At 31.8% G+C, this 15,563-nt stretch overlaps 1 protein-coding gene across 1 annotated transcript; it reads left to right on the top strand.

The window, feature by feature from the left end:
• Positions 1–3,694: 3,694 nt before the first annotated feature.
• On the top strand, positions 3,695–13,875 carry LOC139501141 (peroxisomal membrane protein PEX13-like). Its single transcript, XM_071290129.1, has 4 exons — positions 3,695–3,849; positions 9,443–10,179; positions 10,734–10,856; positions 12,407–13,875. Exons 1-4 carry the CDS (start codon positions 3,767–3,769, stop codon positions 12,799–12,801), a joined length of 1,338 nt encoding a protein of 445 aa, XP_071146230.1. The 5' UTR covers positions 3,695–3,766; the 3' UTR covers positions 12,802–13,875.
• Positions 13,876–15,563: the final 1,688 nt, after the last annotated feature.

Below are 15,563 nucleotides of genomic sequence, written 5' to 3'. Positions count from 1 at the left end.
TAAAATATCATTTGATTTGGGGGACAAGGTTTTTTTTTAATGTTGATATCGTAGTAAAAACAGATGTGAATTTGATAGATATGCCTGAAGAGAATCAGGGCAAATGTGTAATAGTCGATGCCATTCAAATTTAGTTTGTAAATAAAATGTTTAATATTAAAATATTATACATAACATTAACATTTATTAAAACAACTGTACGCATAAAAATAGTTTTAATGACAGTTTCATTTTAAATTATTTCATATTCTCAACCTAAAAACAATTGCTAAAACAATACGATAAAAAGAATAATCATTATGCAATTTAATATTTTCATACTGACTTCATCAACCTGCCCGTGTGGGCTCGCTTGATATTATTATTACTAATAAAGTCGTCAATTATTCCATATATATTTTGCTCATCATTCAATTATATATATATATATTGTGCTTATCATTTGATTATTTTGTGTATAACATTTCAATATTTTTGTGTCTTTCATATTAATAAATTATGCCTAACGTTTAACAATAGTAAGGTTATTATTATGATATATTAAGGTAAACTTTTAAGATATTTCAATATGTTATATATTTTAGTATCATTGTAATGCAGGAAAAGTGGGAAGAATCGCTGTTCTGTCAGGTTGTCTCCCCTTTCCCTCCACAACGTTAAGTATATTAAAATCGAGGGACTGCCATCTTTCACTTGGGGACTATCCTCGCTCGCTTATACGGGTATTCTAACTTCTTTCGGAGAATCTGGGGAATACTAGCTCGCTCATATTCAGGTCTATGTTATGCCTTCTTCTGGCGTGTCCCTCATCTCGGACACTTGTACTTTCGAGGCCTGGCGCTGGTGAATAAAATACAATGATGTTTCAGCAATTATTTATTCCAAACAGTTATCTACATTTAAGTGTGATATTGTGATCTGTGATTTAAATAGTAAACTTAGTTTTAACTTATATATATTAATGAAAATCTTTTATAAATTTAAGTTAAGTTTTAAATATCAAAGTTATTAAATCAGAAGATAAATTCTTACTTTAAAATTCATTTGAAAATGGTTTATACTTTAACAATTTACATACCTGGTGAATAAAATACAATGATGTTTCAATTATTTATTCCAAACAGTTATCTACATTTAAGTGTGATATTGTGATGTTGGGAGGTTGCGGTCTTCCCTTTTTAACCCCAACATCACGTGCTGATTGGAATTATACTGACCGACTTTAGAAACGCAACACTAGATTAATTTTGTGTTATTTTTTAATGAATGTGTCACCGTCAAAAGCGATGACTGCCTGTTACAAACGCCAAAATGATTGTCAGAAAGGTCAACAAATTCTGTCTGACATGTTTTGGGTACTGATTTACACCTTCTGATTTTGCATTTGTTCAACCCATTTATTGGTTTTGGCTGTTATGCGGTTGGAACTTGATGGCTTTAAAGGTTTTCTTCAGTCGATTCTTTGGCAATTCAGTTGATGGGAAACATTTATGGCATGAATCTGTACTCAATGTCACTCGGCAATTTGAATAGCATTTGACGTTGCGGCCGTAAACATGTCTGGCAAATGACGTTGCGAAATCAACTTCGGTTGATGTTTCATTGTCACTACTCGTTGGTCTGTTCATTGATGGCCAGCAACAAATCTTGTCTACTTGTATCGTTGTCGGAAGGACAGTAAGAGGAGTTTCTGAAGTCATACAGAATGGTTGCAGCACGTTTATGTTTTCATGTTTGCAGTTCAAGAACCACAGTTAAGTCAGATTTTCATTTTTTGTAATGAGAAAGAAGTATGATAAGCACGAAAAGAAGTAATAAGAGAATCAAACAAGATTTGGTAAAAAAATCAACAAAATGAGTGTTGCGTTTCTAAAGTCGTTCAGTATATTTTATTCACCTATGAAATTTTAGCGTCAATTTTGAATTTTCTAAAGGTACGTTTTATTGGTCAACTGTTCTCTTTTTATGTTATAGATTTATATGATTGACATATGTTGTATTTAGTTACGTAAAAGCAATTAAAGGATTATCAAAATTATCAAAATCTTTGCTTACTTTACAGAATTATTAATTGGACAATAGAAACACTTTAGGTTTATTTTCCTACGGCAAATTACAAACATTTTTATTCTTTTAAAAGATGACAGTTTATTTAACTTATTTCTCAACGTCAGATTAATAGCTATGATCAAAAGAACTCTAGAAATGAGATTAACTATATTATTTACAAAAAGACGAAACTATTTATAACTTAACCTTACGTCACCTACTTTGTCTTAGAGCTTAAGCAATGCAATAAAATTCCATTTTATTTATTTATTAGTTTATTTCTCTAAGTTTACTTTATTTTATTTTCCTTTTCCAACATACAATTTTCCATCATTATATCATTTCAGTTATTCTGTATAATCCCTGACGTTTTTTCTAGTGATTATACATAATCCCTGAAAGTTTTAGTGATTATATATAATCCCTAAACTAACCAGTGATTATTCATAATCCCTGAAAATTTTAAGGATTCTACATAACCCCTGATTATACAAATTCACTGTAACATATATACACAATTAAAATTATGTACAGGATATTACTGTGTTATTTAAGCAGAGCATGCCTTTAGGGCAGCTCTGATTCCTTCAACTGTGTCATCTGATGTCGCTGATGTTGGCAGTTGGTTCAAGTGTCTCTGATGGTCCTAGGCCTGAGAAAGGATTGGTCCAAGGAGTATGTTGTAGCCCTTTCTTGAAAGAAGCGGTTTTTACCTCTGGTCCGGCTATCGTTTGGCGTCAGATATTGGTGCCGATCTATGTCTATTAGATCATGTGGAATTTTAAACAGCATACATATTCTATTTTGTTTCCTGCGGTCTTCAAAGCTTAATTTTCCATTTTAAAGATGTTACCGTTTTTGTTACACAGCCAGGTGTGCGGTCTGTGTAGTTGTTGTTTACGAATCTGGCTGCTCTTTCTGTACTTGTTCGATTGTTTTTACTTTAGCCTGTTTTGTAGGGTCTCATACCGTGCAAGCATATTCAACTGAAGGTCTTACTATTGTTGAATATGTTACTGCTTTAATCGGTTTAGTGCAATCTTTTATGTTACGTCGTACCTAACCCATACCTAAAACTAATACACATCTAACTCTAAAATCTAACACTAACCTAGAACAAGGAATTGTATATTTACACAATTCCTTGCCAGAACCACAGGAAATTTGTTTTCCCTATATACCTCTATATAACAAGGTATATAGGCTACTCACAGAGTTACTTTCAAGAGGTGTGCCTGACACAAAGGTTTTATATATATACTAATATGCGAAAACTGTTGTTTCTTATTTGTGTTTGTAACTATGTGTTGTTTATTATATTTGTAAAAGAATATTATATTACAATGATATTATATTATGCTCCTTGTGAGCCCATTTTATTGAAATAAAGCATCTTCTTCTTTTTCTTCTATAGGGAAAACAATTTCTGAGACAAGTGCCTGTGCCTAGAACATTCCCTAACCAGCTATCCTAACCATAACCAAGATTGAAGAATGAACCCTAACTCTTAATTATAGGGACTCTTAAAGTAAAATAAATTAATTTGAACGTATTTGTCTGAATCGAAAAAAAAATTGGCATAATATATATATATTTTCTGGTATTTAGATCGTTTTATTTTCCGGATTTGTTTCACTTCATATCCGTCATTGACTTATTTTTACATTTCACAGTCCCAAAATTATCATCTCAACCACCCGTTTCAACCCATGGGGGAATGGCAGCACCTCCTAAACCCTGGGAAATTGCAGGTGTAAATCAACAAAATGCTGGAAGTATTCCTTTAAATAATATGTCAGGGTAAGTCCATGTCTAACTGTTATTTCAAACATTTGTTGTACAATCTTGCATCCTACATTTTGACCGAAAAACAACTCTTATCTATCAATCGAGTCACAAACATTTTCGTATATCATCTTCTTCTTCTATACATTTAACATGTTAAATATTCTGACATTGTGATGTTTATGATCCCATTATTGTTTTTCCTTTAAAACTTAAAAATTACAATTTAGAATTACTCAGCCTCCGCCCTTCTGTTGAGTGTTGTGCAAGACCAAGGATTTGTTTAGGCCAGAAATTAGGGTTGTAATGTAGATACCTTCATAATGAATAATGGTAAAAATTCTTGCCAAATGAAGTTAACGGTAATTTTTGGTTCATGATGATAAAATGTACACTTTCTTTTAGACGATAAAAAAATCTACTGATTTTAACGCATCACGTTTCCAAAAATGCTGGTAAAATAAACCTCTGACGAATCAGGTTAATATTTTAATCAATTCAACCCCTGACGGTAAAGGGAATAACTACCCTCTTGTATAGACTATATACAATCTGTGGGTTGTGGAAGATTCCATTCTCATTAATTTGTTACTTTGATGATATATTCCTAGGCCTTCAGCAACAAGGTAGGAACTTCAAGTTTATCTTGTGAATCCCCTGGTTCATTTGATAATTCACACACAGGGATAAACCTATTTGAGATAGTTGTACCTTTTAGGGGTTTGTAAACAACCAATTGTGCAATAAACTGAATAATTATTAAAAAAAAAAGGAACTTCAATTTTGTTCTTGGACATGAACATGTAGGTTAACCTATGTAGGCACAGCGACAGAAGAGGCAGGAATAATTAACGAGTTCTGGGTTTAATCTAGTCCAAATATATTTATGATGTCTTAATTTAGAGCCTAACAGCTTTAAGTCAAATATAATAGCCTTTCTAGACATTTATTGGTATTATACCTCAAAACATATAAAATGTAACCTGCCTTATCCAACACCTGAGTATTCCAACATCCTGCTTTAATCGACACATTTTCATGGTCCCATAATATGCCTATCATTGTAGAAAAAACCTGAGTATTCCGACACCCTGCTTAATCAGACATTATTTTCTGGTCCCTCAGTGTGTCGGATAACACAGGTTGTACTGTACATTATATCCCAATTTTAATGATGGAATTTATAAGAATGTTTGCACCATGATCATCATTATGATAAAATATTAAAAAAAAAATTTTTTATCACTGCATAAAGATCGATACCTGATTTTGGATATAATAACCATAACTAGTAATAGTGCCCATTTATGAGGACCATCCCCAACCTGTGAAACTTTTTAGTTTTGGCCTAACGATTGTCCTGTCAAATATGAAAAATGCTAAAATGTCTCCATTTTTGGAAGGGTTACTGCAGATTTGGTACCAAGGGTTATAATAACATTTTATTTATAATGAATACATGTATAAGAAAAGAAAATTAAACTAAATAAATGATTTTAAGAGTAAGTAAACTTGACCAGACTGACATTGAATTTACCCTTACTATTGTTTTGACCAACATGAAATTACAATCAACTTTTTTATACGACCGAAAATTTTTGCAGACGTATATTGGTATCACGTCATAGTCGTCAGCGTCGTTCGAAAACGAATGGTTTCCGGTTAATAACTAGTATACGCTAATAGAAATCAGTAAAATTTTAACACAATGTTTATAACCACAAAAGGTAGCTTGGGATTGATTTTGGGGGTTATGGTCCCTAAGGTTAAGGAATTAGGGACCCAAAGGGGCCTAAAACAAGCATTTATCTATTGTCAGTACAAACAGTTGTGTATAAGTATTTCAATTGTTCTGAAATTGTACCACAATGTGAAATTGTACCACAATGTTTAATACCATACATAGAAGGTTGGGATATATTTTGTGGGTTATGGGGAAAACAGTCGTAAGAAAAAACAAGCATTTTTTTAGTTTCAAGACTATAAATTGGAGTTGTCTTTCTTTGTCCAGAATGGTTGTTGAATCACCTAAAACTAAAATGTAATGCTTTATGAAATCTTCTTTGAAAATTGGAGTTATCTTTCTTTGTTCAGAATAGTAGTTGCTATATACAATATACAATGCATTATTCACTTTACTACCAACTGATAAATTAAAGCAGTGATTACAAGCACTTTGATTACCATTCTAGGGTTATGCCCCTTTACAAATGGAAAAATTGAAGAATTATTTAGTTTCTGTTCTCTTAACTTAAGTTTGTCTCAACTAAATTTAATAAAATGGGTATCTAATGCTTATTACCTCTAAACTCAGTTTAAGTTCAATTTTTGGCAGTTTCACTTTTACAGTTCTTGAGTTATTTCCCTTTATAACATTACAAACATGTATATGCTAGCAGGGGCATCATCTGTGTCCATTTGGACACATTCCCCATTTATTTTTTTAAGAAGTTACTATTGATTAATATTAAAGTCATATGAAACCTCAAATTAAAAAAAAATATGCATATGTTTTTTAAAACTAAATGGATAGTTTTCATTATACAACTTATGTACATATACTTTTTTCTGAGGAAAATTCTTTAATTTGTCCACATTTAGAAGAAGTTTACATATTTGTAATTGCTTGCTGCCAGGGCAGGAAGCAATTCGCCGACATATTTTCCGTATGCATAGTGACCTAAGCTTGACCCTCCTCGTAAAAATCCGGTGATAGCAATACGCATGAATCCGTCATTAAAATTAACAATTACCTGATTGTATATGTTAAACACGTGCTAAATACCCATGCTTTTTGTTGATTATTTACTATAAGGTGACAATCGGTAAACTTCGGCTTCAAAACACGGCATTTAATGAGTAGCCATATTTGTTAAATCATAACAGACAGATTATACGATATATTTGCGTAAAAAATGATAAATTCGTGCACAGAGAACTAAGTTTATGATTTATACATGCATTGGTTCAAGAATTGGATGAACATTATTTTTCACCAGTCACTCGTTTCTTATGACTTTAATTTTAACCATGACTGAATGACATTTTATATTTTGATATTTTATGATGTATTTAAATGAGTAGTTATTGTTGTTGCAAACTCCATTAGAAATTTGAATGGAAAGGGGGAGGTGACAAAAAATTTGGGGGGGGGGGGGTCAATTTGTCTCAGTTCAGATTTCAGAAATTAAAAAGAAAATTTCTTCAAATTTTTTGTTGTTGAGAGGATTAATATTCAACAGCATAGTGAATTGCTCAAAAGCACCAAAAAAAATTAAGTTCATTAGCCCACATTCATTCTGTGTCAGAAACCTATGCTGTGTCAACTATTTAATCACAATCCAAATTCAGAGCTGTATCCAGCTTCAATGTTGTGTCCATACTAGCCCCAACCGTTCAGAGTTCGACCTCTGAGGTCGCATAAAGCTGCGCCCTGCAGAGCATATGGTTAGAAATGAAAGGATTGACTTCCAAATTTTTGTACCAAGGAAGATTATAACATTTTAAGCTCACCTGGCCTAAAAGGACAAGTAAGCTTTTCCAATCACTTGGCATCCATCGTCCTCTGTTAACTTTTATAAAAAAAAATCTCCTCTGAAACTCAAAGACCAAATTTGATCAAACTTGCAAGTTTTGCCTATTACATGTATTTTGAAATCTGCTATTATAAAAGAAAATCTGACATTGCAAAACTACTCAAAATTTGAAGCTCTATATATACATTGTAGCTACCTATTGTTATTTTACATCAAAAATGTCAGACTGTTCTTATAGGAGTAATTGCCCTTAAATGATGAATTTTACCATTTTCAAAATACAACATCACATGCATTTGTTTTAATTAAAACATGTATTAATTTAACAGATATTTCTTTTACTCAAGTAAATTTGATAAAGAATGATGGATTTCTCTTAGAATTTCAAAGGTCCCAGTGAATAAACTACACAGAACAATAGTTATTGTATTTATTGAATGGTACAATATAACTAACCAAAGTTTAAATAGATTGAACAATAGGAGATGAAAATAGGAGAAGTGATCTGTGTTTTATTAAGATTGTTATATATTTTTGTACTTGCAACTGCTTTTTGTTAAGCAGAAAGATGGCACAGTATTTTTTTTACATGATATCATTGGATTACTGTTAATCATTTCTTACAATACTAGGTACAAGAAAATATTAATTCAAAAGTTCTATTTTTTACACTCCAATCTCACCAAATTTATACTTTCATTTTGTATGTTAATATATATATTTTATTTCGTTTGAAATTGGTGTTTTCCCGTTTGCTATTAGTGGTAATTATTTATAGATGTGAACTAGTATAACTAGTTCTGCAACAGTATGTACTATTTATAGAGTTTGATGTGGGGTGTATAATGCACGAGGAAAGTTTTGGCGGTTTCTACGGGTGGGATTTAATGGTACTATATAAAGTTTGGCATTTAAATGTAATATTATCGAAGGTGCTTGCAGTTGCGTTGAATTGAAGTTGGTCACATTGGTAAATTGACAGTTGCTGCTATGTTTATTACATACATACAGGCGTTGGAGGTATTAACCGAGGAAAAAGAAAAGATGCAAATGAGAAACAATATTATATGTCATGGATTTATATGTCTGTGGTTTGAAACGAAGAAATATGTAGAAGAAAGTAAAATAAAATATTGTATCGCAAGAGAAAATGATATGTTACTGTGAGCAACTAATCCTATATCTGTGTTTGTTTTGTTTATAGCCTATTGAATTTAAGAGATAAAATACTTTATATTCGGATGAGCAGGGCGAGGGAGAATTTAAATGTATTTACGTGGGTGTTTGATATGCTTTTGATATAGTTGAATCAGAAACAGGACAACTTAATAAAAAATAGAAATACCAGCATATCACAATACGACAGAAATATTGAGCTTATATATTGCTGATGACCTTTTATAACCATTTACATGAGGGTACCTATCACTTTGTTGTTTATGTATGTTTATATGTAAATATTGATAGCAGCCTTTTTCAGTCAATTGAATTTTTTTCTTTTCTTCACTACTAGTAAAGACAGAACCATATTATAATTTCTGTGCAGCATTGTAGTGATTGTACACTGTGTTACTTTGTATAAATTTATTGAGAATGTCTAGAGTTTATCTTGCTATTGAGGTTTGTACAGGTATGGCCAGATAATGAAGTCCTTTATATGCAGAAAATAATTGGGAAGCTTTTTAAAGAAAACACATCCATATCTCTTCTTTTCTGTACACTGAACAGTAATTCTATAACAGCTAACTTTGATCATAGATGTTGTACATGTATAAAGCTGTTAGCAGCCCATTCAATATCTGGCCATACATGAACACACCTCATTAGAAAGCCAGAGGGGGATTTAGGATTTTCAGGAGGCCAGCCTCCCCCCCTTTTGTGGGAAAAAAATGGTTGATTATATAGGGAATCACTGAAGCATGACTGGAGGGAGCCCCCCTTATGAAAATTTCTGGATCCGCAACTGTAAGCAAAAATTTATAGATCACTAAATTACTGATGGTTCTTTTAGATTGACTATAAGAATACTACATCATGAAGTTAATAACTAAAGTTGATACAATTTTTTTCAGATCACCTTTGAATTCTGGTGCAGGAGGAGGCCTACCACCATGCTGTCAGCCATCGGCGGCTGGAGGCGCTGGACCACCCCCTCCTGTCCCTACTCGTCCATCACAACAGTCAAATTACAGCCGATTCTCCTCACCATATGGTGGTGGTTATTCTAGTCCTTACAGTAGTATGGGGATGTATGGTGGTGGAAGTATGTACGGGGGTGGGTATGGAGGAATGAGTCCATATTCTAGTGGGGGTATGTATGGTGGAGGGTATGGGGGACAGTATGGAGGATCATATGGTAATGGAGGAGAGTACAATGGATTTGCCAGACAAGCTGAGGAGAATTCTCGACAAGCATTTCAGTCTGTGGAGAGTATCGTAAATGCCTTCACATCAGTTAGTATGATGTTAGATTCTACATTTCAAGCTGTGTATAATTCATTCCGTGCAGTCGTTGGTGTGGCAGACAATTTCTCAAGATTAAAACATCAGTTATCTTCTGTATTTTCTGCTTTTGCACTTTTCAAATTCATCAGATATTTATACAGAAAAGTTTTGGTTCTGTTACGACTACGACCAAATATGGAAACTGATGAAGCATGGAGTCAGGCAGCAGCATCAGCAATTCCACTTGCAGGAGATGGAGACAGCCCAAAGAAGAGCACCTGGCCAATAATGATGTTCCTTGCCATTATTATGGGTGGTCCATACCTTATTTGGAGATTGATTTCAAGTGTAACACAAACACCAGGTATTAATTTATTATATGTTAAACTAAAACTTAAATCGGTGTAAGAAATTATACTTCATATTTTGTTTTTTTCACTACATTAAATAAGTAATATATCTTTTTCTCGATGCATCTGTGAATAACATTTTAAAATATTTTCTCAAAAAAACAATGATGTCATTGTGGTAGGTAATATTTCACATTTAGAGTTATTTTCTTTTGGTCAACTGACTGTAAAGTATACCAATTCAAAATTGCCTTCCTATACTTAATACATGCAATGTTTAATTTTATCTACCAATGGTAAATGGATGGTACCTTCAGTATGGAAATGATCATATGGAACTGTTTTTGATGAGCCTGTGACAGAAGCAAGAAAAAACAATCCTACATTCCGTCCTCAGTGGCATCCACAAATATTCACTCTGTTGTTAAAGTTTTTGAAATTTTAATAATGTTCTTAAACTATCCTTGTTTTTTACCAAACTTAGACAGAAGCTTGTTTCTGATCATAAGATTTTCATTTTTAAAAAGACACTGAGGGTAATATACATCATAACATGTATCTTTTCTAGGCAAGCAATGGATGACAGGAGAAGATGACCATTTTGTTGCCACAGCACAGTATGATTACAAATCAGAAAATGAAGGAGAATTGTCCTTTTCTGTAGGTCAAGAAATCAAAGTGGCACCAAAAGGTAGGAATACATTACAAAGATAAAGTTGATTGTTACTGTACTCATTTATAGTTATGCGTATTGTTATGCGTTTACTTTACTACATTGGTTAGAGGTATAGGGGGAGGGTTGAGATCTCACAAACATGTTTAATCCCGCCGCATTTTTGCGCCTGTCCCAAGTCAGGAGCCTCTGGCCTTTGTTAGTCTTGTATTATTTTAATTTTAGTTTCTTGTGTACAATTTGGAAATTAGTATGGCGTTCATTGTCACTGGACTAGTATATATTTGTTTAGGGGCCAGCTGAAGGACGCCTCCGGGTGCGGGAATTTCTCGCTACATTGAAGACCTGTTGGTGACCCTCTGCTGTTGTTTTTTATTTGGGCGGGTTGTTGTCTCTTTGACACATTCCCCATTTCCATTCTCAATTTTATATGATTGATGTAAGTTAATGGTAATTTTGATCTTAAGGGCATATGATACAGTTTTTAACCTGTATTTACAAGTTGATGAAAATTTGCATATAGGCTATTTTTTACCTGATTAAATCAAATATGTCATAAAAAATATACCTTCATGTGCTACTTTTTGAGTAAAATGAGGTCGAAATTTTGTATATTTGCTCAAAATTCAGATTTGTGTTCGTATTTTCTTTTTCGAAAGAACGACGTAACTTTTTTGCTTTAAAAGATAAACAAAAATTGTTTTTTGTTAAATAATCGGTAATTTCTGTATTTTATAAGTATCATTAAAAATTATGCATTTTTTGTTACGAAATAACTCTATATTTATCAAATGTTCATGAATAGAGGAAAAAACGTCATTTTTTGCAGCATGTTTATTAAGATGAAAAAAAATTGTGATAATTACAGTTTTATAAAATTTGGGTCACATAATCTCCTTGCAAAATGAAACAAATTGCTATTTTAGAAAATAGGGGTCCATGCACTCGTTTTCAAATTAAATCAGTTTGAATGATAAAAATCAGTCGAAAAATGCATCTTTTCCCGATATGTCATAGTTTGACGTCGCGAAAATAACATTTTACGTTAGCAATGTCATTACCTTCCCTGTAACTGTATCGTATGCCCTTAAAAGTAAGTTGGGTCCATTTAATATTTGAAATTACATCAAATCTCAATACACATTAAATGTGTTTGTTATGGAAGTTTGCATGAACCTTTTCTTTTGTCAATGTTGTGTATCAGTTGAGGTTATCCATAGTCAGATTAATCAAAAGTTAGACTAGAGGAACATTGCAAAATTTTACCAAAAATTAATTCATGCAATTATAAAGTATAAGGTTGTAATTAGCTCAGTTTAAGGGAACCATTAGTGGTAGATGTCAGTGGGTCAATGATACATGGTAGCCTGTTATAGAAGCATTAGCACGTCTCATTTCCATGATGATTAATTTGCTTCGCCATGGTCTATCAAGTTTACTAAATACTTTATGAGATTTCATAATTAGTTAGTTGTTATTTGGCCCTGTACCTTTAGTCATAGTTTATTGACTATGAATAATTCGCATATATTAGTTGACATTGTCAAATATAACCATTTTAATTTCAGAAATACAGCCAAGGATTAAGGGCTGGCTTCTTGCAAGTGTTGATGGACAAAAAACAGGAATAATTCCTGGTAATTATGTGAAAGTTTTAGGAAAAAGACAAGGCACTAGAAAAGTAAATCAGGTTGCTATGGAAGCAGCACAAAATACTGTCACAAAGAGTTGTTGCAGTAAAGAAAACACTACTCCCAAAAGTTGCTGCAGTACAGCACAAAATTCATCATTAAATTGTGTAAATGACAACCTTGAGAATGTTCCTACAGAGAACCCACAGATAAACAGCAGCGATAATCAAGTGCTGGATAATGTTTTTGGTAATATGGACAATACGTCTGGTAATATGGACAATACTTCTGAAATGGAAGCATATGACATAGTCGACAAGTGCCAAGATTAAATCCAATTTAACAATATTTTGTATATTCAGATTACTGTGATTTTTTATATATTATTATTTTAATGATTTATCTTTATGATATGAAAAACTGTCTTTCTTGGACTAAATACAGATTAGATTAGAATTAAAAACATTGATTTTCTTTACAAAATACAAAGAGGAAAAAGTAGTTGACAGGTAAATCTGTTAAAAAAAGATGCTTGTGTTGTATATATGCTAAAATAATATGTTGGTTTTTTTTAATTTTGTCAACAGTTAACAATATTTATATGTTTTTCTGCTATAATTTAAAAAAAAAAGCAAAATAAGTTTAATCTAAAGATGATTATCTGATTAATGCAAAAACAAGGATTAAAATGATTACAAGGAAAACTATTAATAAATTATGATTGGTGTATGTATCTTTCTGCTCTAAGAAAACAGTTCCTAGTACAACTACAATTATGCACAATTAAGAATATTACGCTTCAATTGTGCTCCATTTCAATTCAATGATTTATATTTTAATTTCATTGTGCAAATTGAAAATAAATCTGTGTCCTTTGGTGCTCAAAAGCACTTTGATTCTAAGGATTTCAGATTAAATTTAAGTGATGGAAAATTGAAAATAAGAGTCTTTGCAAGTATGGGAAAATTTTGAATTAAAAATTTGAGACCTCTTTGAGCCAAATTAGCAAATCTATCTTGGTAAAGGAAACCCAAGGTTGTTTGATCAAATATTGAAATATTATGCACATATATAAAACTCATTTCTGTAGAGGAGTCTGTTCACGTCTGGTTAATATCTTTGTCAAATGGTATAGGAAGAATTACAGATTAATATTTATGATGACAGAGGACACAAGATCAGTGATAGTGATACCTTCATGTATATGTCAACTCATTTATGTGGATGTTACCAACATTTTCTGAACTTCCTTAGAATATTGTACATGTATTATGAAATGAATTGTTTGATATATAAATGATTATTAGGATGGAAATGCAATCCTTAAAACAATCACATCATCAGCATGTTATACTATATATGCAGATTTGATTGAACACAATTAAAATATATATTTTTAAACCAAATAATTACCAGTAATAGTCATCGGTGCATTACGTTTGCGCGCATTACCATTACATTTGCGCGCAAAAATCATTACGTTTGCGCGCAGCTTTTGATTACAATTGCGCGCATTTTTTGGCAGGTAAACCCAGGTAAAATACAGGTAATACTACTTATTTAATTATAAATTGTTCAATTATTAACAAGTATAAGTTGGAGAAAGATAAGTCCGTTTTATTTTGCACAAGCACTAAATCCTAGAAATATATAAAGATAAAAATTCTAAAATGCTAAAACATTACCTAATCTTAAAGGTTAAAGTGTTGATAAATTCATTACTTTACATGTCGGTATACATGCCGATACTCCATGTAGTGCCTTAGTGTAACTTTACAAACTAACTTAAATTATTTACTTATTTTAAAAACGATCACTATTCGTTGAAACACTTGTAACTGAGATATTCGCAATGAAGTTAGATGTATGTCTTAAGCTATACGAGTTTATAATGATCACTTAAGCTTTATAATTTGTTTTAGAATTTAATATGAAAATATATAATTTGAATTAAGAAATATTTTCAAAATTGATAATTGATACTCATATTTATTCTGAAAATAAAAAAAAAATATAGTCACTTATACTTAATTTAATTTTTATTTATATTTTTACCTGAGTTTACCTGTAAAATTATTGCGCGCAAATGTAATCAAAAGCTGCGCGCAAACGTAAAATATTTTAATCCCCAAATGCGCGCAAACGTAGTGCGCCCATAGTCATATCCATGAAAGTTTTATTATGACATCTGCCTCTGTAAAAATGACATGCTAATGATATATATACATTGTTGGAAAATATAAAAAACTAGAGGATTTCCGAGGTTTTCTCTTCTCTCATAGCAAATTCAAGTATATTAAATATTTTCTGACAATGCAAATATATTGTTTTTATAACGCAATTTAGAATTGACACTTTAAAAATCACATTTTTGGGGAAATACGGCTGGGGAGCCATCAATTCCCTATGGGGTTGACGAAAGTGACATTCCCTCACATCATTCATTTTGTTTTTATAGTGTGGAAAACCCCCCAACAAATCTTACTGAGATTGATGAGAAGGAAAGACACAAATGAATAGATTGACTTTAAACTCTTTTCTTCACATTTCCCTTCTGTTTCTAGGGAAATTATCGTATTTTGAGCTCTCTTTTACAATCCGGAAAAATCAGTATGACGAGATATTCGAAATATATCCAACCTACATTATATTTTATAATGACGTCATTGTTGGAATGCCACACTATGCAGAAGCAGGGATATCCTTCACTGGTTATTTAAATCATTCTCAGAGTTCGTGCACTAATTATAAATTGTTATTTGTTTTTAAGGAGGCTCGTGGGTATAAAGAAATCAGCAAAAAATTAAACATTTGTTTTTTGACTTTTTTCATTACAAATTTTATTTATTACACTATTAGCTATTACTTTATGATATGGTACAAAAATCACCCAGACAAATCAATTTAGTTTGGCCACAGATGACTTTCAAAATGTTTATATCAGTGAAAAAGCTCCAAATTATATCCCTTTGGTGCAAAAATGTCATTTTTTGGCGTTTAAATTGAAATATCTTTTTTAACTCATTGGTGACCTATATTTTTCATTATTGTTTTCAAACAAGCTGTACATAAACTAAATAATTGTAAAATTTAA

This window comes from Mytilus edulis, chromosome 1, assembly GCF_963676685.1.
Source record: "Mytilus edulis chromosome 1, xbMytEdul2.2, whole genome shotgun sequence".
Taxonomy (NCBI): Eukaryota; Metazoa; Mollusca; class Bivalvia; order Mytilida; family Mytilidae; genus Mytilus; species Mytilus edulis.
Note: the sequence above shows the minus strand (reverse complement) of the source record. Positions and strands in the feature narration are given on the sequence as shown.

What these genes read in the sequence shown, in the direction of transcription:
- LOC139501141 (XM_071290129.1), top strand. Translation starts at nt 3,767, where the DNA reads ATGGCAGCACCTCCTAAACCCTGGGAAATTGCAGGTGTAAATCAACAA. An exon ending in AAGTGTAACACAAACACCAG is followed by an intron (nt 10,180 to 10,733) that starts GTATTAATTTAT and finishes TATCTTTTCTAG; the next exon opens with GCAAGCAATGGATGACAGGA. An exon ending in AATCAAAGTGGCACCAAAAG is followed by an intron (nt 10,857 to 12,406) that starts GTAGGAATACAT and finishes TTTTAATTTCAG; the next exon opens with AAATACAGCCAAGGATTAAG.